The sequence below is a fragment of the Gadus chalcogrammus genome, chromosome 16, assembly GCF_026213295.1.
Source record: "Gadus chalcogrammus isolate NIFS_2021 chromosome 16, NIFS_Gcha_1.0, whole genome shotgun sequence".
NCBI classification, from domain to species: Eukaryota; Metazoa; Chordata; class Actinopteri; order Gadiformes; family Gadidae; genus Gadus; species Gadus chalcogrammus.
In genome coordinates, this window is record NC_079427.1 from 3566689 (window position 1) to 3591665 (window position 24977).

General features: G+C 45.7%; 1 protein-coding gene across 1 annotated transcript; it reads left to right on the forward strand.

Moving 5' to 3' along the window:
* The first annotated feature begins 1331 nt into the window (after positions 1 to 1331).
* brca2 (BRCA2 DNA repair associated) lies at positions 1332 to 24498 on the forward strand. Its single transcript, XM_056610307.1, has 26 exons — positions 1332 to 1475; positions 2181 to 2417; positions 2765 to 2825; positions 3097 to 3158; positions 3270 to 3298; positions 3550 to 3646; positions 3961 to 4016; positions 4226 to 4316; positions 4553 to 5239; positions 5489 to 9055; positions 9788 to 9886; positions 11050 to 11119; positions 11565 to 12013; positions 12854 to 13062; positions 14077 to 14264; positions 14585 to 14755; positions 15152 to 15521; positions 17160 to 17315; positions 17741 to 17888; positions 18369 to 18478; positions 18739 to 18940; positions 19663 to 19829; positions 20854 to 20992; positions 22146 to 22402; positions 22920 to 23063; positions 23873 to 24498. The coding sequence occupies exons 1-26, from the start codon at positions 1421 to 1423 to the stop codon at positions 24293 to 24295; spliced, it is 8244 nt and encodes a 2747-aa protein (XP_056466282.1). The 5' UTR covers positions 1332 to 1420; the 3' UTR covers positions 24296 to 24498.
* The last annotated feature ends 479 nt before the right edge of the window (positions 24499 to 24977 follow it).

Below are 24977 nucleotides of genomic sequence, written 5' to 3' on the forward strand. Positions count from 1 at the left end.
GATAAAAATACTGACCATTCATGTGGCTGTTTGAGCATGGAAAACATGAAATTAATGTATGTTGGTTCAATTAACATACCGTACATAGGTTATGATTCTGGACGATTTTTTAGGTAGTGGCCATCGCCAAAATGCACCAGAACACAGGAAATCATCTACCAAATTCAAAATTATGTAGCTTCTCTCAGCTCACGTATAGTTGAAGTGTGAAGTCATGTGGCCCTCCGATGGTTATGATAAAAAATGTGGCCCTCTTTATCATGAAAGTTGCCCATCCCTGGAGTAGCTTCATCATCACTGCCAGCTGACATCAAACGCCTTGCTAGAGAAAAACAGTTCCAGCCATCACATTAGGTGCGTCTAGAAATGCAGCAAACATGAGGCTTAGTAACACAGCAGTTATAGACTTTTTTTGTCTTTTTTTTCATCTTTAGTTATGTGTTCATAATGGTACGGCCCTCTGAGGACTTTGGAAAAATTGAAATGGCCCTTGATGTGAAAAAGGTTCCCCACCCCTGTGTTAAATGTCTGAACCCTACTTTAAAACATAATTGGCCACATGTTTTGTTTTATTTTCTTCTAGAGATGTGTGATGTTGACACGTTAATATTTTAGGAATGGTTACTTTGTGAATCGCTAGCTTTAGCAAAAGGTCTAACTAGTCTTGTGGAAGACTTCAGTCATGCGCATTAAGTGCAGGGGCAGAGTGCGTGCAGGTAGGTAGGCTAGTCAAGTCAATAATTATATTGGGCCGAATTAAATTATTGGACAGGCTTATTTTCCCAGAGCACTTGATCAATTAATTGCTGTCGAAAGATAGCTTCAACAAATATGAAACAAATATTTATAAAATATACTGCTACTACTAATTTCATTTCGAAACTTTTATTTTGAAACAAAAACTTTTATTTTTGAGGCTGGGCTGCGGCGGCGCGAGGTTTGTGTTCAGAGGGAGAGTTTTCAAAGATAGCTTACCAGTCTGATTTGAGAACAACAGATCTTCACGTTCGCTGCTATGTTTGCATTTTTATCAGGATTTTATGGCGGGATGACAGACCCCTTACACACCACAATGGTAAACTAACGTAATTTTATTTTTTTACTTAATCGGACTATCTCGCTATATTATAGCATTAAAGCTAACCTATACATTGTAAACATTCTTTACAATGACAGCTGATAATGTAACCTCTCTCTTCACTCGCATGGACATATTAAGAACTCGTCGCATAATAGTTTGGCGTTAGTGTGCATGTAAAGTGACCTAGTGATGACTGTTAAGTTGTTTCAGATATCTGGTCGTATACTATAGTTGGATGAATGGAGGTGAATAGTGATGCTATTCAGATATTTCGAGATCATGTTGGTATGTTTTGCAGATCTGTCGTCAAAGCTTTGACTTGGTCTGGGATCTCGTACGATGGACGCGTCTTCCAGAAACATGTTCGATACCTTGAAAGATCACATATGGGACAGTAAGATCAAATCTAAATGTCGTTTCTGATTGATCAACATCGCTTGGTGTTGTCCCCACTAAATGATGATTACAATGAGGAGTATGCATGTTATGTGTTTTTGCTCCTTTCAGGAAACAAACATTTACCTACAGTAATAAAATAAATAATAATACAAAGTATACGATGTCGTGACCTTACCCCCCCCCCCCCCCCCCATGTGTAGTCGATCACCCTCCCAGGTTATAAAACGACCAACCCCCCCCAGTTGTAGTGACCCCACAAAATGTAGTGACTCCACCCACCCATGTGTACTGACCATACAGCCCCAGGTGTAGTGACCCCCAGGTGTAGAGTGACCGAAAGGCGAAGTGCCCCCCCCCCCCCCCAAACAGGTGTAGTGGGCACATCCCCCCCATTGTAGTGATTATTTTATTCTCCATCATTTTTCTATGCCTCCGTCTTTCAAAAATATAATTTCGCCCCAAAATATTTTTCCATCATTTTTCTTTACCTCCTTTTTCTATTCTCAATTTATACCTCCTTCTTTCAAATAAAACTTTCTCCATTATTTTTCTATGCCTCCTTTTTCTTGATTTGTAATTCTCTCCATTTTTAGATACCTCCTTTTTCATTTATTTTTTATTCTGCATCATTTTTTCTCTACCTTCTTCTTCTCGATTGTATGCAATGTGTCATACATGTGCTTCCTCGGTTTGTCAACAGACCTCAGGCAGCTCGACCCTGACTGGTTCAACGCGCTCGCGGTGAAAGCGTCTAACGAAGAGAATAACCGAACCGGACTGAACCAACCGAGACCCGCTCACGGGGGGGAGGGCTTCAAAACACCATTCGGCAAGAACGCAGTAGACAGCCAACCTTTCTCCACCCCCAAGATATTCAGACACAGCAGGAGTTTACTATCCCCTGACCCGCAACATGATGGATCGTTTATTGAACAAGGTTATACACTTGTATACACATTTATTAGACATTTGTACGATTTTTGTAAGTTTGTAAGTTCACATTGTGTAAAAGGCCTATATGGCAATGATTATATTCAGCATTCAGTCCATTTATTTTAGATTTTTGAAATACTTTCTGCTCTATCATTTCTACTCAATACAGATTGATGGGTCAATACAATAGGTCATTGGCCAAGCCTGGTCATGCCCCCTATTTTCCATCTGGATTTAATTAAGATTATTATTTTTATTTTTTTCTATTAATAAAGTAGTGGAGTGTATTGATGGCGGCGTACATATACCAGTAGTGCTGATCTAGGGTGGCTGTGTTTACCGTCCTCTTAGGGAAGGAGCCTCTTCCATGGGCTGCTATGGGGACTGGACTGCAGGGGACGTCCGCAGAACGGTAAGTCTGGACCATAATTTGGGAGAGAATTATTGACATTTTGGTATTTGAATTGCCGTACTTTTACTAAATATTTTGCTCAATGATCCAATTATTTTGTAAGAAATTCCAAATCCAAATGAATTACAAATGATATTTGAAGTTAGGGTAGGTAATTTATAGTAGAATACTTTTTTGTTTTTATTTGTGTTAATCAAATGCTATGACTATGAAATGCTATGAAAAAAACAAAACAGTTTTCACTCCATATTTGGCACTCATGACGCTGTAGTTCCTGCTCCAGTACCTCCGTGACCAAACTGTTCCGGAACAGGAACCATCCAAACCACTTTGGTAAGCTCAGCTGTCACTGTGATGACATCGTCATCGTCGTTGTCCAGCGCTTTGTCTATATTGGTCAACGTTCTGTTTTTCATTGGTGTCTTTCTCTCTGGTCTACCGCAGAACTACTGGACACACCCCAGCGAACCCTGGTCAGTCTCTTTCTCTCTCTCTTTCTCTCTCTCTGTCTCATTCGCTTATGTTGGTCTATCTCTCCTTTGCTCTCTCAGATCTGTCTTTGACTTCCTCTCCCTTTCTCCTTCCAATTTTTCCCTTTCTATCTCTCCATCTTTCTCTGACACTGTCTCTCTCTCTCCCCTCTTCTCCTGCGTTGTCTCCCATTTGAATAACCTCTGCTGAAGTTGTCCTTCAATGGAATTGATCATGCTGGTGTTCCTCCCAGAAAATGATGGAGAGTCTTGGAGCCGAGGTGAACCCTGACGTGTCCTGGACCAGCTCACTCAACACCCCACCTAACATCCCCTCAACCCTCATTCTGTGTAAGACCACCCACCACCTAGCCTCTTTGTTTTATAGACCTCTGAACCTTCTCCCCATGTGGCGTTGTACCCCAACAGTCCACACCTTTTACTAGGGATTCTACAGTTAAGGAAAGCTAAAAAAAATGATGCTTATTATTATAAACATATTATACTTGACAAACTAGTTGTGCCTTCTTTCTGTATTTGCTACCTGATCTTTGGTTTATTCTGAATTGTGGTAGTATAATGTTGTTGTGGCGATATCTCACTCTTCTTTTTTTGATAATTTGAATATGATTACATTCAGTTTCTGTTCCTAATCTCTTCTGCAGCTAAAAACGAGGTGATGTCCTCTCTTGGAAGCACGTCCGACGACAAAAATATCGTTGTGAGTAGTATTGTGTTTTATACTGTAGCAACTATCTACTAAACTATGAAGACTTGTTTAACTCTGTAATAGTTGGCCTTTATTGGAACCTTGTTCTAAGTATGAGTTGAACAATAACCTTTTTGACATTTGGAATTGGTTGTTATGAGTAAGAAAATTGTAATGATAATGAAATCAGGTAAATGCTGATATCTACTGTTTTTCTTTAGTTTGTCCGGAAGCTCTTCCCGTCTCTATCGGACGCATCTGGAGTCAACGTACAATCGCCCTCTAAGAACCCCAAACCCAACACCCTGCAAAGTAAGCACATATACCGTTTTACATTTCAGATGATTTAAATGATGAACTCAAGTAGTAGCAGTTTAAATAATACTGCCTTGATTTAATTTATGCATAGCGGGAGTGTGAAGACTCATTTTAAACCACACAGGTTGTACTCTATTCTAGCAGGAAGTCACGTAGCTCTAGAACGGTGCCAAGGTTGGCCACATAAGCTACCATTAAACAAAGTCTTTCTATCTCCGATCTGAAATCAGCTGTGGTCAGTGGTCGAGATGGCAGCCAGGAGGGAACGTCGTCAGACTCCATGCATTCCTCCCTGGACCAGGGCGACGAACAGTGGAGGCAGACCCTCCCCGACGCCATCCTGGACAAAGAGCTCCGCGAAGCGGTGGCCGGCGTCCTGGACGGCGCGGAGAACGTCCTCTCCGTGTTCTTCACCAACAGCAGCTCAACTCTCAGGCGGGTCAAAAGCAAGGAGCGGATCAGACGGAGGCAGAAGGAGCGGACTCGGCACGCCAGGCGGGTCTCCGTGGAAAGGCTTGCAGAGACTGTGGGGAAAACCGAGGGGGATGAGAAGCTGGAGGGGACCGATCTCTGCCCTCCGGCCCCTTCTACTCCCCCCGCTCAGAGAGAGACTAGCGGTGGGGCTGGTGCAGAGAGTCAGTGGTCTCCGATCAGTCTGACAGAGATCACAGAGGCTGGTTTGGATAGTTCAGTTGACAATCTTGGAAAACAACAAGAACCGGAATCCGGATATTTTACGGGAAAAACTGAATGCATGTTGGATCCTTCTAAAGTAACGTTGCAAACGTTGAATGCAGCAGACTCTCTTTTTAGCAAGAAAAAAAGACAGTTTGTTTATAACGTTCACAGTCCACTACCTAGAGGGAAGGAAGAACACAAGCCAACTCAGAAAGCACAACAATCTAAGATCATCTCTGGTAAGTCTTTATCATTGACTAACTTAAATAATTGATCCACTCATTCTGATACCGATAACGGTCTTCTGCGGTCAAATGTCTTTACCGTTAAGCAAGTGGTCATATTTTCAATATTATGTTGATTACTATTAATGCATCAACGATATTCACATTTATCAAGCATTGCCTTTTATTATTCCAGAGATGTTTTGTACATCTGTGCTGTTTGACATAATAACCTGAACTTTATAATGTCATGTTGTATTACAGATCAAGAACCGTGTGTGCATCGGCAGGAGCCAACAGCTGATGTTCCACCCAGCGTCCAGGACCCTTTGGGGGGATGTGGTCCAGTTCCTTCTGCGGTGACGGGGACCAGTCAGGATCTGGACATGTCCCAGCTCTGCAGAGCCTTAGACCAGGATTTCACTCAAATGACGGAGGTTGTAAAAAAACCACAAGATCTCTTCTCCCCCTCCACCTGTCTGTTACTGGTCAAGGAAAGGAACAAGAAAATCTTTGCCAACGGGGAGGCAAGCCGGAGGGAGACTGTCTGTCCCCGCGCCGATAAAGGGCCGGAGCTGACGGGCTATCGGAGCCACTCCTACGCGGCGCCTGACAGTGGCATCCTGTCTTGTGCTACCGATCACCAAAAACTGTGCCGAACGTCTTCCCCTGTTCCCTCCATAGTCCCTAAGCAATCGTTCCATGGTGCAAACTCAACAGGGACCAAAAAGAGACTTGTTCCTTTTACCCCTCTAAGCGCAGAGAAGGAAAGAAGTCTTTATGACGAAATGGAGGAGGATCCACCCGAGTTAAATCAGTCCGTCCAATCCCACTCGATATCGGGCATTGAACCATTGATTGAAGAGTTCATCGGGCCTCAAGGAGACCTTGGTGGAGATGTTTATACTGAACGCAATACTGAAGGTCAGACCACTATGAAGGAGCAATACAGGTTAGGATTTCATCCTTCGACAAGCGGGTCATCCGGATTCAAAACGGCCTCAAATAAGGGGATTCCGATTTCTTCAGTGAATCTGCAGAAAGCCAGGGATATCTTTAAAGAGGTTGAGGAGGTAAGCTTTCCAAATGTTCCGCTCACCAGAAATGACGAATCCACAAGGAACGGCATGAACAAGTCCATCCTACAAAATGATGTCTCAGTTTCAGCCATTCCAGCCGTCCCAGCCTCGGCCCAAGCCCCCACCCCAGCCTTCGTCCCGGCAGTTTTAGGTGAGAAAAGTGTGTGTAATCAACACCGTTTGACTGCGTCACAGAAAGCCCATGTCACAGAGCTGTGTAGCCTTTTAGAGGAAACACACACCCAGTATGATTTCACTCTGTTCAAACCTGCAGAGCTGAACATAACTCATCAAGAAGTGGATCTCTCCCCCAAAGCGACAGATGCAGAATTAGACCCAGACTCTCTTGTCGGTATAGTTTTTGATGACAGTTTTAGCTTCGATGCTGAAAAGCATCTCGATGAAAACATCCAAATTCCTCTAGGATGCAGCAACCACATGGTTTCACAGGTTTCAACTTTGGACAATGAATCAGTTATTCCCCTGAAAAAGAATGAAACGTCCACCCCTATCAATGTACACACCACCAAACGAAAAGCCACTCTCAAAGCCGTTGATGTGTCAAATGGGCATGAAAATAATACCACTAGTTACACTAAATTACCCAATCATCAGGAGAAATATCCTTTGATGTGTAACCTAGGCTTTCAAACTGCTGGTGGTAAGTCCTTCAGTGTTTCAAAGAAGTGTTTGAGCAAAGCCAAAGCTTTGTTTTCAGACCTAGAGGACAGTTATTTACCATTCACAGACACTGCTGATGGCTCCCGTCATGTATCGGTAAACAGTGGCACTGCTTCCACTCACCAACAGATACCTAACCGTAACTCGCACAATATTGCTTCTGGTGTAGGAACTAGCAACAATCTTCATCTTGATAGCCCGGTTTCGAACCCCGTAAACGGCGGTGAAATGGTCTCCATCACTGGGACACCCTTTTGTCCAAGCATCTCAAGTGATAAACCTACAGCTGAAAAACCCGGATGTGAGAATAGTCAATTTCATAATGCTAAAGTTAGTGAACTGAAGGGAGGTTTCTCGACGGCCAGTGGGAGAGGCATTACCATGTCAGCACGAGCTATCAAAGCAGCAAGCAGTTTCTTCAAAGATTTGGATGCTATGGTAAACCAGGATGATGCTCCACCTCAACATCGGAAGTGTAACACCGTAATGGTGAACGAAAAGGAAAGCGACTGCAGCCTTAAAAAGGAAACTTTCACAGAACCTGAGCAGAGGTACCGTGAAATAGCAAGCGCTTGTGTCGTGCCTTCTGCATCCTTGGCAACAAAGAGCGATGATGACAACCAAACGTATAACGGTGGTTTCAAGACACCAATGGCGACGGATGTTGTTTCTATCCCCAGGAGAGCACCTCTGAAGGAGCAGTCGGGGTCTGTATCCTCAGCCTCTGCCACGCTGGTTGTTGGATCTTACCGTCACGGTGGTTTCTCCACAGCAAGTGGGAAGAAAGTGTCTGTGACGGGTGAAGCACTGGCAAAAGCCCAAACTCTTCTGAATGAATGTGATTTGGTAGAAGAAGTAAAACTGAACGTTGATGCTTCAACAGCACGCTCTCTTCCCACTCCATCTCCAAAAGAGGATTGTTTTAAGCCGGGTGCTATAAGAAGGTCCACTTTGACCGCAAAGTGTCCTTGCCCTTCCTCTTCAGAGAATGTTGGCCCCAGTGTGGTTAGTGAGTCAGGTAGTGCTAGGGGTTTCTCTACGGCCAGTGGGAACATGGTGTCAGTGTCTGACAAGGCCCTGACCAAAGCCAGGTCTCTGCTGAACGAGAATTTAACCGACAAAGAAAAACAACAAGCTGCTCTAACAGGAAACCATCAGGGCCAATCTCCGAATCCGATTCTACTGAAACCAAGGGGTGGATTCCTGACCGCCAGTGGTAAAGGAGTGGCCGTTTCAGCTGCCGCACTTCAAAAGGCGAAAGCAATGATGAGTGATTGCGATGCCCCTCCAACAGCAGACAATCAGGGCCAATCTCTGAATCCTATCCCAGGTGGATTCCAGACCGCCAGTGGTAAAGGAGTGGCCGTTTCAGCTGCCGCACTTCAAAAGGCGAAAGCAATGATGAGCGATTGCGATGCCCCTATGGAGGCCCCCGCCCATTCCAATGGGCCGACCAAAGCTCCAAGACCTGGCAGTGGTTTTCACGCAGCCACCGGTAAACCCGTACAGGTGTCTTCCGAGGCCCTGCAGAAGGCTAGATCAGTCTTTGACGACTTAAGTTACGACGCCGAGACCGTTGCCCCCTCGACGTCAACGGAGGAAAAATTCAGAGAAGGTCCAAGGAATCTTGAAGGAATGAAGTTGAGCTTCACCACTGCAAAGGGCGCAATAGTCCAGGTCTCTGAGGACAATCTTTTAAAGGCGAAGAACCGTTTGAATGTAGAAGAAGAGAGTGTTTGTTCTATGTCTGGTGCTAACTCTCACTTGGAAGATAAAAATGAGCTAGAGATGCTAGATGTTAACACAACATTACTGAACAAGGATAATCGGAGAACTGAGAAGCAAATGACTCCCAGAGAAGGAAATGCTTTCACTTCTACGTGTGAAGATCTGGCAGGTGATGCTCAGAGTGCTGATACGAGTGCTTCAGTGGAAAGTCGGATACTGGCTGCAGAGAGTGCTCCAATGGTGTCGGAGAAGATGACGGTCCAATCATATGGTCCGGTCAATATAGCGGGAGAAACGCCCAACGCAACAGGGAAGAGATCCATAGATGATGCAGATTTGACTGGTGAGTGACGATGTAAAAAATAAGAAGAGATATCTTTTTCAAAACTAAAGGTTATAGTCAGACCATAAAGAGGCCATACCTATATTGTGGTCGTTTTCAGTGTTGCAATCTGCAGACGGTCCCTAAACCCGTGGCTGAAAGCCGACAGCTCATAGAAGCAAATGCATTCCACCGCTCGCTAAAGACGGCTCGTTTGGATGAAAACAATGTTGTAGCTGGTTCTCTAGGTTACTGCAATTAGCTAGAGGTGTCAATTGTGTCGCAACGATGTTTCACAGATGATCTATTGAACCGCAAACTCTGAAGTTCCTCTCCGTTTATATGCTTTACTCACAGGTGTGTGAATTGACCTTGATATGAAGCATCGGTAGCGCAGGATAATATAAAATATTATCTCTCCTCTCCTCTCCTTTCCTTTTAAAATTACTCACCTCTCCTTTTATATGCTTTACGCACAAGTGTGAGAATTGACATGGATATGAAGCGCATATCCTGCGACCGTAGCGCACGGAATGTTATATTATTTTAAATTTAAATAAATAGAATTTCCGCTGCGGTGCATATAGGGGAAACACTGTTAATATTTGAAAACGTATTGCATTTATTGCTTTTTAGGTGATTAACATTTATTTAGGATTGCAGCACCTATGTTTTTTTTTGCATTTCCTTTCTTCTTATTACTAAATTATTGTTTTTGTACGCTACATTTACAAACATCTCTTCACCTTCCAGACCAACCTCCGCTAAAGAGGCGGTTATTGGAAGAGTTTGATCGTGCTGTGAATGGAGATAGGGCAAGGACCCTGCTGCCTGCTAAATGTTCTCCCCAGGGTAAAGTAACACACACTGAACCAGGTCCCCATGCTACAGTAACACACACTGAACCAGGTCCCCATGCTACAGTAACACACACTGATCCCAGGTCCCCATGCTACAGTAACACACACTGATCCCAGGTCCCCATGCTACAGTAACACACACTGATCCCATGCTACAGTAACACACACTGAACCAGGTCCCCATGCTGCAGTAACACACACTGATCCCAGGTCCCCATGCTACAGTAACACACACTGATCCCAGGTCCCCATGCTACAGTAACACACTATGATCCAGGTCCCCATGCTACAGTAACACACCCTGATCCCAGGTCCCCATGCTACAGTAACACACACTGAACCAGGTCCCCATGCTACAGTAACACACTGATCCAGGTCCCCATGCTACAGTAACACACTGATCCAGGTCCCTACTGTAAAGTAACGCACTATGATCCCAGGTCCCTACTGTAAAGTAACGCACTATGATCCAGGTCCCTACTGTAAAGTAACGCACTATGATCCCAGGTCTCCAATGCTACCGTAACACACTATGATCCCAGGTCCCTACTGTAAAGTAACGCACTATGATCCCAGGTCCCTACTGTAAAGTAACACACAGTGATCCCAGGTCCCCATGCTACAGTAACACACTGATCCCAGGTTCCAGTTTTTAAGCAACACATGATCCCACGTCCCCCTGGTAAAGTAACACACTAACATCCAAGGTCCCGATGGCAGTGTAATCAATCTTGGGGTTTAGCACCCGGATGGTTGGCTCTAGGGCACCACGGCAACGGTTGCCCTTGGCAACGGTTGCCCATGGCAACTGTTACTAGGGAGCCTCTGGTTGACATACTTGCCCAGCTCGTCTTTTTTGTCTCTTTACTTTGGACTAAAATGTAGGCCTAATCAAACAAACCTTTCATTGATCAAGATTGGTGGCATAGATGTAGGAAATATTTGTATTGCTCCAATATTACAAAGATGAAAACATTTGCATTCTCAGTCAAATTCAGGGCTGATTTTTTTTTTTTCGTTTCGTGTGGAGCCCTAGATTTGAAACGGCGGGGAACTCTTTTATTTTTTAAACTGGAATTTTCGACCTCTACTGGACAACCAGCCTATACTTACTTACCAATGTCCTTACCCTGATTTGTGTTTGACCCGATAAAGGTTTTCTTAACGACAGGAGGGTTTTCAAGTACAAGGTCTCCCTGGAGCCACACATCACCGGGCCACACAGGTACGTCTTAACGAATGGAAACGGACTTGGTCGCTCCTTTATTACACCTATCGCTTGGACGTATGCGTCATCTATACAGAAAGGGTTTGTGTGTGTGTGTAGCATTTAGAAAACTCTTAGAAATGTTATATATCTGCTGTAAAAAATGGGTGCTACTGATACATTTAGATATACATTTAGGGCATTTAGCAGACGCCTTTATCCAAAGGGACTTACACGTAAGTACATTTGTCAGAAGAAAGAGAAATGACAATATATCTCTGTCGTTACAGTAAGGATGTTCATAGAACAAGTGCCAAGCTCTTACAACTCTTAGGTTAACCCATTCGATGTTTATAGCAAAGATAGCTAGCTTAGGATGCAACATGATGCTAAGTTCTATTTTTAAGTACTACTAACAATAATTAAGCATGTGTGCCTGTGTGTGTTTCCTCCCGGTTGTCAGGGATGGGAAGAGCTTTGTGGTCTACGCCAATCCGAAGCCCCCCCCAGGCCCGGCTCCCATTCCCGCCACCCCCCCCGGCCCCCTGGCCTCGGGCTCCAGAGTTCCGGTGTTTGTCCCCCCGTTCCTAAAGAGGAGGAGAACCGACACCCCCCAGTCCAACCCGGACCCCCAAGGCACGACCAGGGCCAGGACCCCTGCTGTGTTCATCCCTCCCTTCAAGAAACCCCTACAACCCCCCACACCTCTCCCTCTCCCTCTCCCTCCTTCTTCACCGACACCGGCTGAAACCAGCCCGTACGTCCGACCGGCGACCATAACGACCAAAGGCACTGCGATGGTAACGGAGACCCACGGAGAAGGAAGAGGGAGCGGTTGTCATGACAGCGAGGCAGATGGCGTCCCAGGGGAGTCTGCTGCAACCGCCTGTGACCCGGCAACTAGAAACCTGGGTAACCTGAGCTGATACTCTTTTAACCTTTTGGATTTAATGTTTGACATTTTCTACTGTCCCCTTAGCAAAGTAATATCTCTACATCATTGGCTCTGGCCCATGAGCCCATCTTAAGGTCTCAACAATGAACCCAATCGACATCTGACTGCGGGAAATGACATCTGTCATTTCCCCGTGAACGTATCCTCATCACAGCACAGCACAACACAAGTGATTCTAGCTTCTAGCTCCTCAAGTTCTAATGGTAGCTCGTGGCTACAAATCAATAGGCAGTCTGTCCATATATATATTACCTTATTGAAATCTATAACTAAATACATGGGAATTATACTGTCAATAATCAATAGCGTATAAGACACCATTACAACCTTCAAGTCACAACTCAAAACTCACCTGTTCAAACTCGCACACAACGTCTAACTGATCACTGTTTTGATTGTTTGTTTGTTTTGTTTTGTCTTGTTTTTGTTTTATTTATTTTTTATTTTTTATTTATTATGTTTATTTTTTTATTTTTTTCCACAATGTCTTGTTTTTTTTAAAAGATTTATGATGACCATATGCTCTGTAAGGTGACCTTGGGTGTCTTGAAAGGCGCCTCTAAATTAAATGTATTATTATTATTATTATTATTATTTATCTCCAATATATCTGTCTACTTGATAGGTGTTCTTAAGACCTTAAGTAGGAAGGGATTGTAAGCAGGTTTTAGTGAGTTTAGTTGGTTTTAGCTAGATATAGCGTTTTGTTCATTTAGCTCTACTGGCGTTTTCTGTACGGGCGCCTTGAGATTGCCAAAGTGTACTTCATAAATAAAACCAATCCTTGTTGTTCCCAGACGTGGAGCAGGACCCGGTGGACCCTGAGGGCCTCCGGGACCTCCGTCTCGCGCGGGACCTCCAGGACATGAGGCTCAGGAAGAAGAAGCGCCAGACCGTCCGTCCGCTCCCTGGGAGCCTGTTCCTGGCCAAGGCCTCGGGCGGGGCCAGGATCCCGCTCCGGGCCGCCGTCTGCGGGCTCCCTCCCGGCCGCCACTCCCCCCAGCAGGTACCGCGGCGCTGTCACACCAAAATTGTACCGGGGGCGAAAATTGTACCGCCTACGTAATCTGCGTTCGAAACCTGCCTGGCAACAGACGATCACGTCGAACGTTGCCAGTTGCCCGAAACTATTTACATCAGGGATGGGCAACTTTCATGATAAAGAGGGCCACAATTCTTCGTCTTCACCATCAGAGGGCCATGTGACTGTGCACTTCAAAAATAGACGTAAACTGAGAGAAGCTACACATTTTTTAATTAGTTGGATATGATTTCCTGTGTTCTTCATTTTGGGGATGGCCACTACCTACAAAATCTTCCAGATTCATAACCTATGTATGGTATGTTGATTGAACCAACATACATTCATTTCATGTTTTCCATGTTCAAACAGCCACATGATTGGTTAGTATTTTGATCAGTGCAAAGGGCTCACATACATCATCATTCAATGATGTCACAAAACTGAAAAAAAGTGGCCCAGTTGTAGTAGTTGTAGTGGCGACTAAAGTGGAAATCTTTCATGACTCATATCGCTTCTAAGCAAATTAGACACATGGGTTTGCCTTTGAATTCTATGAACAGATACTCTGCTTTTCTTCTTTCTTAACCAAGTTTTCTGTAACTCGACCAAATGTTCTGTAAAATCTAACTTTTTATAAAAAATTTAAAATTTTTAATTAAATAAAAATGATGTGCGGGCCTGACTGAGTGAGGATGCGGGTCGTATGCGGCCCGCGGGCCGCCAGTTGCCCATCCCTAATTTACATCATTGTTCATGAGGATTTGTATATAATATTATATGATTATATATATTATTTAGTCATCTTAGCCGCTTCTTCCAAAGCGACTTACACTGAATTAGAGATTCACGTCAATAAGGAGCAGGAGGGCCTCTACCTCTTAGGATCCCTACAGGTAGACTTCAGTGTGGACCCTTGAGGTTCAAACCCATTACCTTTAGCACTGGTCCAACCCCTCACTCACTCGTTGATGCCTGCATCCGTCTGTTCTCTGCCAGCTGTACCAACATGGAGTCCACCAGCCGGTGTGGACGGTGACGGCGGAGAACGCTGAGTCGTTCCGGCTCTCCTTCCGGAGGTTCTTCAGGGGGGGATCGCTCGGTGAGCAGGGGGGGGTCCAGCTGGCGGACGGAGGCTGGCTCGTCCCCCGCGATGACTGGACCCTGGGCAAGGAGGAGTTCTACAGGTAACGCACCCCTTCTTGAACCCCTAACACCTGGATGGTTGATGACACAATTTTGAAATTCAAACATAGTAAGTTAGACGTAGGTAGCATATACACAGAAACTGAAACCGACAACTTAATGATTCGTACCCACGTGCAAACTACTATCTATCTTACCAGTATGATTCACATTATGGGCAGATGTTGCTTTAGATGAGGTTTAAAACGATGTTTGGGGAAGAGGATGATACTTACGGTCACAGGTCCAAGATGTTGGAGAACCAAAACAAATAAAAGACAATCCTTCCCCTGACGCTGTGTCTGTTGTGTTGGGTCCCCAGGGCTCTGTGTGACAGCCCGGGGGTGGACGTGAAGCTGCTGAGCCAGGAGTGGGCGTACAACCACTACCGCTGGGTGGTCTGGAAGCTAGCCTCCATGGAGAGATCCTTCCCTTTGACCATGGCAAGCCTCTGGCTGAACCCAGAACAGATTCTCCTCCAGCTCAAATACCGGTACGCCACGCTGCGATGTGCCATTTAGCTCTTGTATGTTCATTTTTTTATTAAGATTTGTATGAACCTCTTAATACATGGGCATATTTAAAAAAAACGTCAGCATATGTTATTTAGAAAAAGTATAAGAAGGAAGTAACATCTTAATTTTTATTATAAAAGCTTTTAAGCCCTGATTTAATGTGTATATACTAGTGCTGTAAAGCGATTAAAATATTTAATCGCGATTAAAAAAAATAACGCCGTTAAAATTGGTTTGCGTTAACGCCGTTAATAACACGTTTAACTGACAGCACTAGTATATACTGAATATTGAACCATTGTCCCAATAGCTTACCCAGTACCTCCAGTACCTTCAGTGGTCTAACCTCCACGCTGTGTGTTGTTCGGTCCCAGCTACGACGTGGAGGTGGACCACAGCCGGCGCCCGGCCTTGAGGAAGATCACGGAGCGGGATGACGCGGCCGCCAAGACCCTGGTCCTCTGTGTCTGTGGGGTGGTCCGCCCGGGACCGGACCCCGGCGCCCCCAACGGGCCTGCCGACCAGCAGACCCCCAAGGCCGAGTCCCACGCCCCTCCCCCGGGCGTGGTGTGGCTGACGGACGGCTGGTACGCCATCAAAGCCCAGCTGGACGCCCCGCTGACGGCGATGCTGCGGCGCGGGCGCCTGGAGCCGGGCGGGAAGCTGGTGGTGTATGGAGCCGAGCTGGTGGGGTCCCAGGACGGCTGCTCCCCCCTCGAGGCCCCCGAGGGCCTCATGTTGAAGGTACCCTGGGGAGGAAGGGTGGGGAGGGGGTAGGGCTGCACAATACATCTAATTTTTATTTCGATGACAATATTGGCGTGTTCTCGCAATATTTTCGCAATATTTTTTTTAAGTAATGCATCCGCAAAAAAGGTAAAACCAAAAATTAAACTAGCCCCGCCCATGCAGTCTACCTCCGCTGCAAAACAAACCAAGCGCTCCCTGTACACCTGTCTGCGACTGTGTGAGTCCATCCTGCACACAGCGGCGCAAAGCCTGAAAAAGGGGGGAGGGGGGCGTGGCATGGCGGCAATTTGCCACTGAGCACAGTGTGTGGCTCCTACCACTAGGGGGTGGTAGAAATTCGAAAGATTTTTTTTTCCAATGAATAATCGTGGTAAATAATCGTGATATCAATATTGATCAAAATAATAGTGATAATCATTTTGGCAATAATCGTGCAGCCCTAGGAGGAAGTGCTTATATAGCACTTTTCATACACAAGGCAGACTCAAAGTGCTTCACATATAAACATTGTCATACAATAAAATAAAATAATAGATAAAGAAGTAAAAGTAAAAGAAAACATATGCAAAGAAATGAGTAAAATAGAAATTTAAAAAGGCATTTTAGTATTAAAATAGAAAATAAAGGCAAAGTAAAAAAAAAAAAATTGAAAGCGCAATGTATTTAAGATTTAGCAGAAAGCTAAAGAAAACATAAAAGTCTTCAGTCTTGTTTTAAAGTTGCTCAGAGTTGGGGCAAGTCTTAAATCCTCAGGGAGTTTATTCCAGCTATTTGTTGCATAGTAACTAAATCCTGCCTTCCCATGTTTCGTGTTTACTCTGGGGATAATTAACAGATTGTTCTCAGAGGATCTTAGTGGTCTAGAAGGCTTATGTAGTGGAAGCATATCAGTTAAATAGTTTGGGCCTAAACCATGTAGGGATTTATAGGTTAGCAACATGATTTTAAAATCAATTCTCTGACCTACAGGAAGCCAATGTGACGATTTAAGAATTGGTGTATGTAATATGTTCATATTTTTTGGTCTTTGTTCTAGCAGTAGCATTCTGAACGAGCTGAAGCTTCCTCAGAGTTTGTTTTGGGAGACCTGTGTAGAGGTTAGCATGTTCGACTGACGGATGGTGAATCTGCAATGTCCTCAGTCCTCCTGTAGTCGTCTTGGAGCCTGACGTCCTAACCCTGACCTGTCTTTAACACCTTCATCCACAGGGAGTTCAAATACATATCATCAAACAAGTCATTAGCATGTGCAGGTCATAGACAGAGCGAATGCGCGCCCTATTGCTTAAGACATCGACACTTTCTGTCGTCATTTGTTTTTGTCGGGTGCTGATGTTATTCGTCGGGGCGAATTGATAAACATGTACGCTGTGATCTAAATCCACATCATCAGTAATCTCGACCGGTAGTAACCAGTGTAGTTTTGGTTGTAATCTAGTTGACATGGAGTGCAAGTTCTTCCTCCTTGAGTGGGACCGATGATGATGATGACGACGACGACGACGATGATGATGATGACGACGACGACGACGACGACGATGATGATGATGATGATGACGACGACGATGATGACGATGACGACGACGACGACGACGATGATGATGATGATGACGACGATGTGTTTTCCCCCAGATCGGGGCCAACAGCTGCAGACGGGCCCGTTGGGACGCTAAACTGGGCTTCCAGCGCGACCCCCGCCCCTTCCTGCTGCGCCTGTCCTCTCTGTTCAGCACCGGGGGGGCGGTCGGCTGTGTAGACCTCCTCATACTCAGGAGCTACCCCGTCCTGGTGGGTCCATGCTACCGCCCGGTCCGGCAGGTTCCGTCGGATAGCGACAGAAGCTAGCACACCGGAAACACTATTTGGGATATTGGATATTATTTTATTTTTTATGATTTTATTCAGTCTTTATTGCTAATTAATTCTTATTGTTGTTTAAATCTTGTTCTTTCTGTTAAAAAAACGCAATTTCCTGGGATTAATTCGGTACCGGTACATGTCATTCTGTCGGAGAGCTATAAAGCTTGCTCACCTGAAACACTCGTTTTTAGCTTTTGTGTTTTAACTTTTAATAATGGTTATTTATGTATCTAACCCTTCCTTTCTGGGATTAGTAAAATACTATCTTAGCTTATCTAAACCTTGGCCTCTGTCCTTGGAGTTAAGAGAAGGTTCTAATTAAAGATATATTTATTGTCTGTTTTTCATTTCAGTGGATGGAGAAGAAGCAAGATGGCGTCTTTGTGTTCCGTAGCGGGCGAGCAGAAGAGCGCGAGGCTCGGAGGTACGACGACCACAACAATAAAACCATGGAGGCCCTCTACGCCAAGATCCAGGCGGACATCCAGAGAGAGGACAAAGGTAGGGCCAGGGCTCAGAACAGTCTGTAGGTATTGACTGAAACACTTTGCTATGACAGTGTGTGGTACCGGGGTTTGGTTCTTAATGGTAGTAAACAACTGGTACAAACGGGTCATTCTAAAAACCCTCACTTCTCGCTGGCCTCACGCTAGGTTTATTGGACACACAGTAGCCTAGTTAAGTGCATGCTAGTGCTACTTGTAAACTAGTACAAGTACTAACGAGCATGATGTGTCACGATATGCAGAAATTATCTTGCGTGTGTGATGGAGAGGTTCAAATTGAAATGGAATGGACTACTGGACTTCTTGGGGATTGTGTAGGGACCGTGGTTTTATTGGTTTCCCCCGGTGTGGTCTTTGGGGACTATGGATGTATTGGTTTAGTCCTCGGGTTTGGTCTGGTTGTATTGGTTTTCTCCTGCGGTGGTCATGGGGGTACAGTAGGGGGTACGCTCTGACCGGTGTGGGGTTCTCACAGGTACCGACCCGCCCGCTCGGAGGAGGACTCTGAGGCAGAAGGACGTGGAGAAGTTGAGCGATGGAGAGGAGCTCTACGAAGCGTTTGAGAACGACCCTGCTTACCTGGAGGTAGGCGCACGCACACACGCGGAAGGCACACACAGACACGCCACTCCCAGGTTAGGTGACAACATTAATACAGCCTTGAGATACATTTCCTTGTATTAAGGCCCAATCCCATTTCTACCCCTTACCCCTTCCCCTTACCCCTTCAAAACAAGGGGGAGGGGTAAGGGGTAGAAATGGGATTGGGCCTAATTAAGATACATGTCATCCCCTGATGCTCTCTCCTCTCCTCTCCTCCTCTCCTCCCCTCTCTGTCGTGTCAGGCGTGTTTGAATGATCAGCAGCTGGAGGTCCTTCAGAGCTACCGGCGCTCTGTCCTGGAGAAGAGGCAGGCTGGGCTCCAGGAGCGCTGCAGACGGGCCCTGGAGCAAGCCCAGGAGAGCCAGGGAGGCTGTCCCCGACGAGACGTCACCCCGGTCTGGAAGCTGTGTGTCGTAGACGCCCGGGCGCCGCCCGGCGACTCTGGTTGGTTTGCTGTACTCGAACTCCAATGTCCGTCTTGCACCAGTGTATGGCCAAACTCCTCCTCCTCCTTGTGTTCAAACTTTAATATCTTTTTAATGAAATATCATTGTTAACCAGGATCTCAGAAATGGGGTCGGCTTAGCTCAGGAGGTAGAGCAAGTTGTCTTGTAACCGAAAGGTTGCTAGTTCGATCCCCGGCTCCTCCTAGCTGAGTGTTGATGTGTCCCTGAGCAAGACACTTAACCCTAACTGCTCCTGACGAGCTGGCTGTCGCCTTGCATGGTTGACCCTGCCGTCGGTGTGTGAATGTGTGTATTAACCGATGTAAGTCGCTTTGGATAAAAAGCGTCTGCTAAATGGCCTAAAAAAATTGCACGATAAGAGGAGTCGAACTACCTACTGAAATCATAACTGAAGAAAGGATTATTTGGGTTTGTACTTCCGAATGAATAATTCTTCCCTTTGACTGAGAAGGACGGCGGGTCATTTTGCATCCACGTACCTTGAACCACGTATATGCTGTTAGAGAAACGACATCGTGGTCTCTACCGTGAAAGCTGCTATCCTCGACATGAACTACATGCCATTGGAGGAACTACATGCTATTTTCTACTCTGTAAAGGCTGTTGGATGGAAATAAGTCCTAGTCTCTGTCGGGAACCATCTAAAGGCCGTTGAAGGAGGGGTGCTATATTATGGGATGTTTCCGTTTCCTCTTCCAGTCTACATGTTGAACGTGTGGAGGCCTCCAGCCGACCTGCAGGCTCAGCTGAAGGAGGGCGCTCGGTACCGCGTCTACAACCTCTCCGTCACGGCTGGCAAAAAGCGTAACCCTGGGGCGTCTGTCCAGCTGACCGCCACCAGCAAGACACACTTCCAGGAAGTACAGGTAACCCATGCCCAAATAAGCCCTCTCGTTCAGGTCCAATTTAAATTCATTCTTATACATTTTTAAGTAACTTTTACTTTAGTTTTTAATTTATTCTATTTTATCCTATTTTTAATTGATCACTTATGTCCCTACTTGTTTATATTGTGTTATAATTAAGCAAAAGATCACGCCAGGCTGTGGTATGTGCTCATTATACCACTGTTAAGGGGCGTTGTCCGGCCCCGACGCGCAGCGGAGGGCCGGCGACCCCCTTCACAGTGGTATAATGAGCACATACCACTGACTGAAGTGATCTATTGCTTTTATACAACGGTTACTATTATGGCGAAACGAAAGTCATAGACACACTACACTTAAAAAGAAACCAAGAAAGTCAAAGTAGCCGTTTTATTAAAGAATACAAAAAAGTAGTCCCTCCTGGCTGCCTTCAAAATGCACGACGGTCGCTATGCAACACACTTTAGCGTCCCTCCGAGAGAACGGTTGTACCGGTTTCCACTTCAAGGCGCGGAGTGATACCTTCACAAAATGATTGGGTGTCATAGCAGTTATGTATACGCTCATTATACAACAGTTAGGAACCAATCAGATCGCTGGATTCAAGCCCCCCGTTGTATAAATATATATATATCACTGTTTGTTCATTGTTCATTGTTATTGTCTTAGTGTATGCACCTTATTCAGCAAGCCAAATTCCTAGTTGGTGTAAAACCCTTCTTGGCAATTAAATCCTTTCTGATTCTGATTCTGATATTTTAAGCTATTTTAATGCGACTTAGAAATCATTTGCACCAATTTTTTTCAGACGAAATCATCCCATTTAAAGGTACAAAAGCGAAAGCTGAGAATGTACCTAGCGTGGAGCTTTTACTTGACGCTTTTACTTTAACTTAGTGCTATTAAAGTTTGCAAAACGTTGTGCTATTGCATCTTTAACAGAGAAAAACATCGCTTGAGTATACATGCATAGTGAGTGTTTAAGTTCCCTCTCACGGTGCTAACCGTATTGCCGGGGATCCAGGTGGGCCAGGACTGGCTGTCGGATCATTTCCAGGCCAGACAGTCGGTCCACTTCCAGGAGCTCCAGTGCCCAGAGGTGCAGACCGCCTGTGGAGAGGTGGACCTGGTGGGATACGTCGTCACCACCGCAGACATGCACGGTAGGACACCGTCTTCACCAGACTGGTGTTTGCACGTTTGCAATGTTCTTTCAGATGAAACAATCATCATCTATTCATAGGCTGTTCGTTTTTTATCCCATGGGGAGGGGGGGGGGGGTACGATGTACGATACTCTATGTTCACAGTCTAACTGTTGAAAAAGCATGTCTGCTAAATTTCTACCTTTACATTAACGTTACATTTACATTTGGTGTTTTAGCAGACGTTTTTATCCAAAGCGACTTACAACGGTTAACACACACATTGACACACCGACGGCAGAGTCAACCACGCAAGGCGACAGCCAGCTCGTCAGGAGCAGTTTTAGGGTTGAGTGTCTTGCTCAGGGACACATCGACACTCAGCTAGGAGAAGCCGGGGATCTTAGTAGCGACCTTCCTGTTAAAAGGTCAACGTGCTCCACCTCCTAAGCTAAGCCGGAAATGGTAATGCTAAACATGAAATGATTCAACTTGCCCTTAAAGGGAAACTTCACCCATTTCCATTAAGCTTTGTGTCGTTAGAAACCCACTCATATTTTTGAATGGTCGAGCATCATTCCCTTATTTTCTGGAGAGACTGGAGAGATCCGTATCGATCTCCAACACTTCCTGTTTAAGATGACGCAATATGACGGTTTTTGCGTAGAAGTAAATAGGAAGTGTAAGAGGGGAGAATTCTCGTAAGACTACAAGCACCCACTGACGCTACAGACCTTAGAGCAATGCCAGTGGGTGGGACTTCACCAGCAGAAACTAACATCCACAGCATCTGAAGCTAAGCTAACAGAGGCTGTTGATAAAACTGAAGTACAATGGCGGAAGGTACTGGATCTTCACTAGAAATGTTGTGTGAAATGATTTTCAAGCAGTCTTGCGGTATCAGCTTGGTAGATGGAACAGCGAGGTGTCCGATAGGCGGAGATCTAGACCAGCGGGAGTGGCCAGCGAAGCTGTGCATCGTGGTGCATGGTGGGAGTTGTTGTCTTCAATCCACAAGCGCCAAAAAGTCCCTTTCTGCCTTTTCTCGGTCAAGACGGCACCAAATTAGATTTTTTTTTTATTATTCGACTACATATAGGACCCAATTTCAATACATGTTCATGCCTCCACCGGTGAAATGCTCCTTTTAATGTTCCTATTGTGAACCCCAGGTACCTCCCCGGTGGTGTACCTGGTGGACGGGGACCTGAACCTGGTGAAGGTCCGCTGCTTCTCCTCCCTCCTCCAGTGGGGGCTGGAGGAGCTGGTGAAGCCAGCCACGCTGCTGGCTCTGAGCAACCTGCAGCTCAGCGCCCGGCGTGCCACCACACTTCCAGTCCTGTACGCCAGCGACCTCACTGCCTTCTCCTCCAACCCCCGCGAAGCCCACCTGCAAAGCGCCCTCGCACAGCTGAGAACGCAGACCCGGGTACGACGTGTTACAGGGTCGTACGTTATCCATCGCTTTCTGTGCATTAAGGCGTTAATTTTTTTATCGCGCGATTAACTCAAATTTCTTAGTTATTTATTTATTATTTTCTTTGGCTCAAAACAAAGAAGCAGTAGCCTGGCTACTATGTTCAAGGCAGTATGTTTGTATGTTCATCGTTTAATTGCACTATAGGCTTTTTTTTTGTATCGTCCTGTTTTGATCAGTATATGCCAATGTTGTTATCAGTAAAAAAACATTTGTAAAAGGCAAGCCGATGCACTGCACCATGTTGATGAGAGCATTAAAATTAGAAAAATTAATGGGACAAAGAAATCTAGGGACATTTAGCGTAGAATTATTTTTAGTTAACTATGACATTAATGCGATTAATCGCGATTAAATATTTAAATCGCTTGACAGCACTAATTATTGATAATGTAGGACCAGTAATGTCGCCACAGATCTTGGATCCATTATCAATGTCTCTATGTCTCTATGTCTGGCCTTCCTCCAGGCTCAGGACGGGTTCCTCCAGCGAGCTCAGGAGACGCTCAGCTGCTGGAACCAGGGAGAGGCCGCGGGCTCTTCGCCCTGGTCGAACCGGCCCAGGACCCCGGCCATTCCAACAGCCCCGGGTCGACCAAGCCCTGCAGTCTGCGTGAGTAATCTTTAGGAAGTCGTTGTTCCTTAAAGGCTGAATTCTACTGCTGCGTTGAAAAGCCGCCATAAGTATCCCATGGCATGCATTGATGGTTCCGCTTCGCTGATTCTGACCGTGTATCAATTTAATATGGATATAACCTGTCTTTAGGCCTAAAAAATGTTTTGGTTCGGTTCCGGTTTCTGACCGACCCTGTCCATTTATGTGCGACCCAAATTATTTTTGCATCAAAAGAATTTGATGCAAACTATAATTACGTTTTTGTACAGCACCTCTTCATTCTGTACAAGGATGAGCGAATTTTCTCGTTTTTAAATGAAAACAACCTACCTATCATTCGCTGCCGCTGGAAAAAATAAAATAAAATAGTTTCCCTACCTACCCATGACCTCAACTGACAATCAACAGGAACCAAATACTATTTTTTTTAGGCTTTATGATGTTAATCTCTGTACAATCTGATGGTAATCCCGGTCAAATTAATCGGTGACGTTGTGTGTGGCAGCAGGGCCGTAGCACCAAATCCTGGGCCCCTATACTATAGCTACTGATGGGCCCCCCTGCGCCGTTTGTTGACGGGGGGGGGGGGGGGTCCGGAGCGATTGTTGACGGGGGGGGGGTCCGCAGCGATTGTTGACGGGGGGGGGGGGGGGGGGTACGGAGCGATTGTTGACGGGGGGGGGGGGGGGGGGGGGGAACTGGCCGAGAGGTAAAAAAAAATATTATTATTTATTTTATTTATTTTTGGGTCATGGGCCCCCCCTCTGCCTTGGGCCCCCCCACAACTGTCCCCTTTGTCCCCGCAGTCCGACGGCCCTGTGTGGCAGGTGACTCCCCATCAGCCGACCAGGCTCTTCTCCGCCACCTCGTCCTCCACTCCCCAGACCGACGACCCTCCTCCTCCTCCCCCGACGAGCGACCCTAAGACCCTGCGTCGCAGGAGAGCTCTGGACTATCTGTCTCGCATGCCATCACCCCCGCCGCTCGGCCCCCTGGGAAGTCTGGCGTCGCCCGCCTGCGTCAAAAAGACCTTCAACCCCCCACGCAGGTCCACGACGCCGGCCGCCGTTGCGACGACGAGACACGTGGTCGCCGTGGAAACGACGACCCCAGCTCCACGGACCACGGGTCGGACCATGAAGGAGGAGCAGGAGGAGGAGTGGGAGAACGATGAAGGACTAGCGCAGATTGACACGCAGGTCCTGCATGGTGGAGGTGAGGCCTCCTGACCAGTAGGGGGCAGCACTCCGGTCGTTCCGCTGCTTAGACCCGTTGGAAAAACTTGTTTTGTTCTTGTTGCACTGGAATCATTGACTGACGGTTAAGTTGTTATCGATTGAGAAATCAGGGGATGAGTTGCTATAAATCACCTTTTGTTAGTGTCAATTCTTGAATATTTATATTTTGGTCAAACTGTAAGATAATAAAAACATTTGGCATATTTGACGAATACATTTGTATTATTATGAATGGACAGGTGCTGGAAAGTCTATTGGTTAGGGTGTTTGACTCCCAGCTGAAAGGTTTAGGGGCGTGAACCCCCAATGTCCACGGTCTGTCACTTCTATTTTACACCAATTTAGAACTTTTAATAATTTGACCTGAGTGTTTTTTTCACGTCTGGATTATTGTTACATTCCTCAGTCAAGCTGCCTTAGCTAGACTACAGCGGGGGCTCCAGAAACAGCTGCCCCAACACCTGTCTTATTGTCACTTCACGAGTGAAATAAAGGTGCATATTAGAATACATCTAACGGATTCCAAAGCTTTGCATGTTCTTGCCCAGGAACGGCTGGTATCAATGGGCTAGTGGGGCTAAGCCCCCCCTATCTTTTACAATAAACATGAGAACATTATTAAATTATTGAAAATATTAAAATATAATAATTACTAAAACTTAGAATTGGTTGA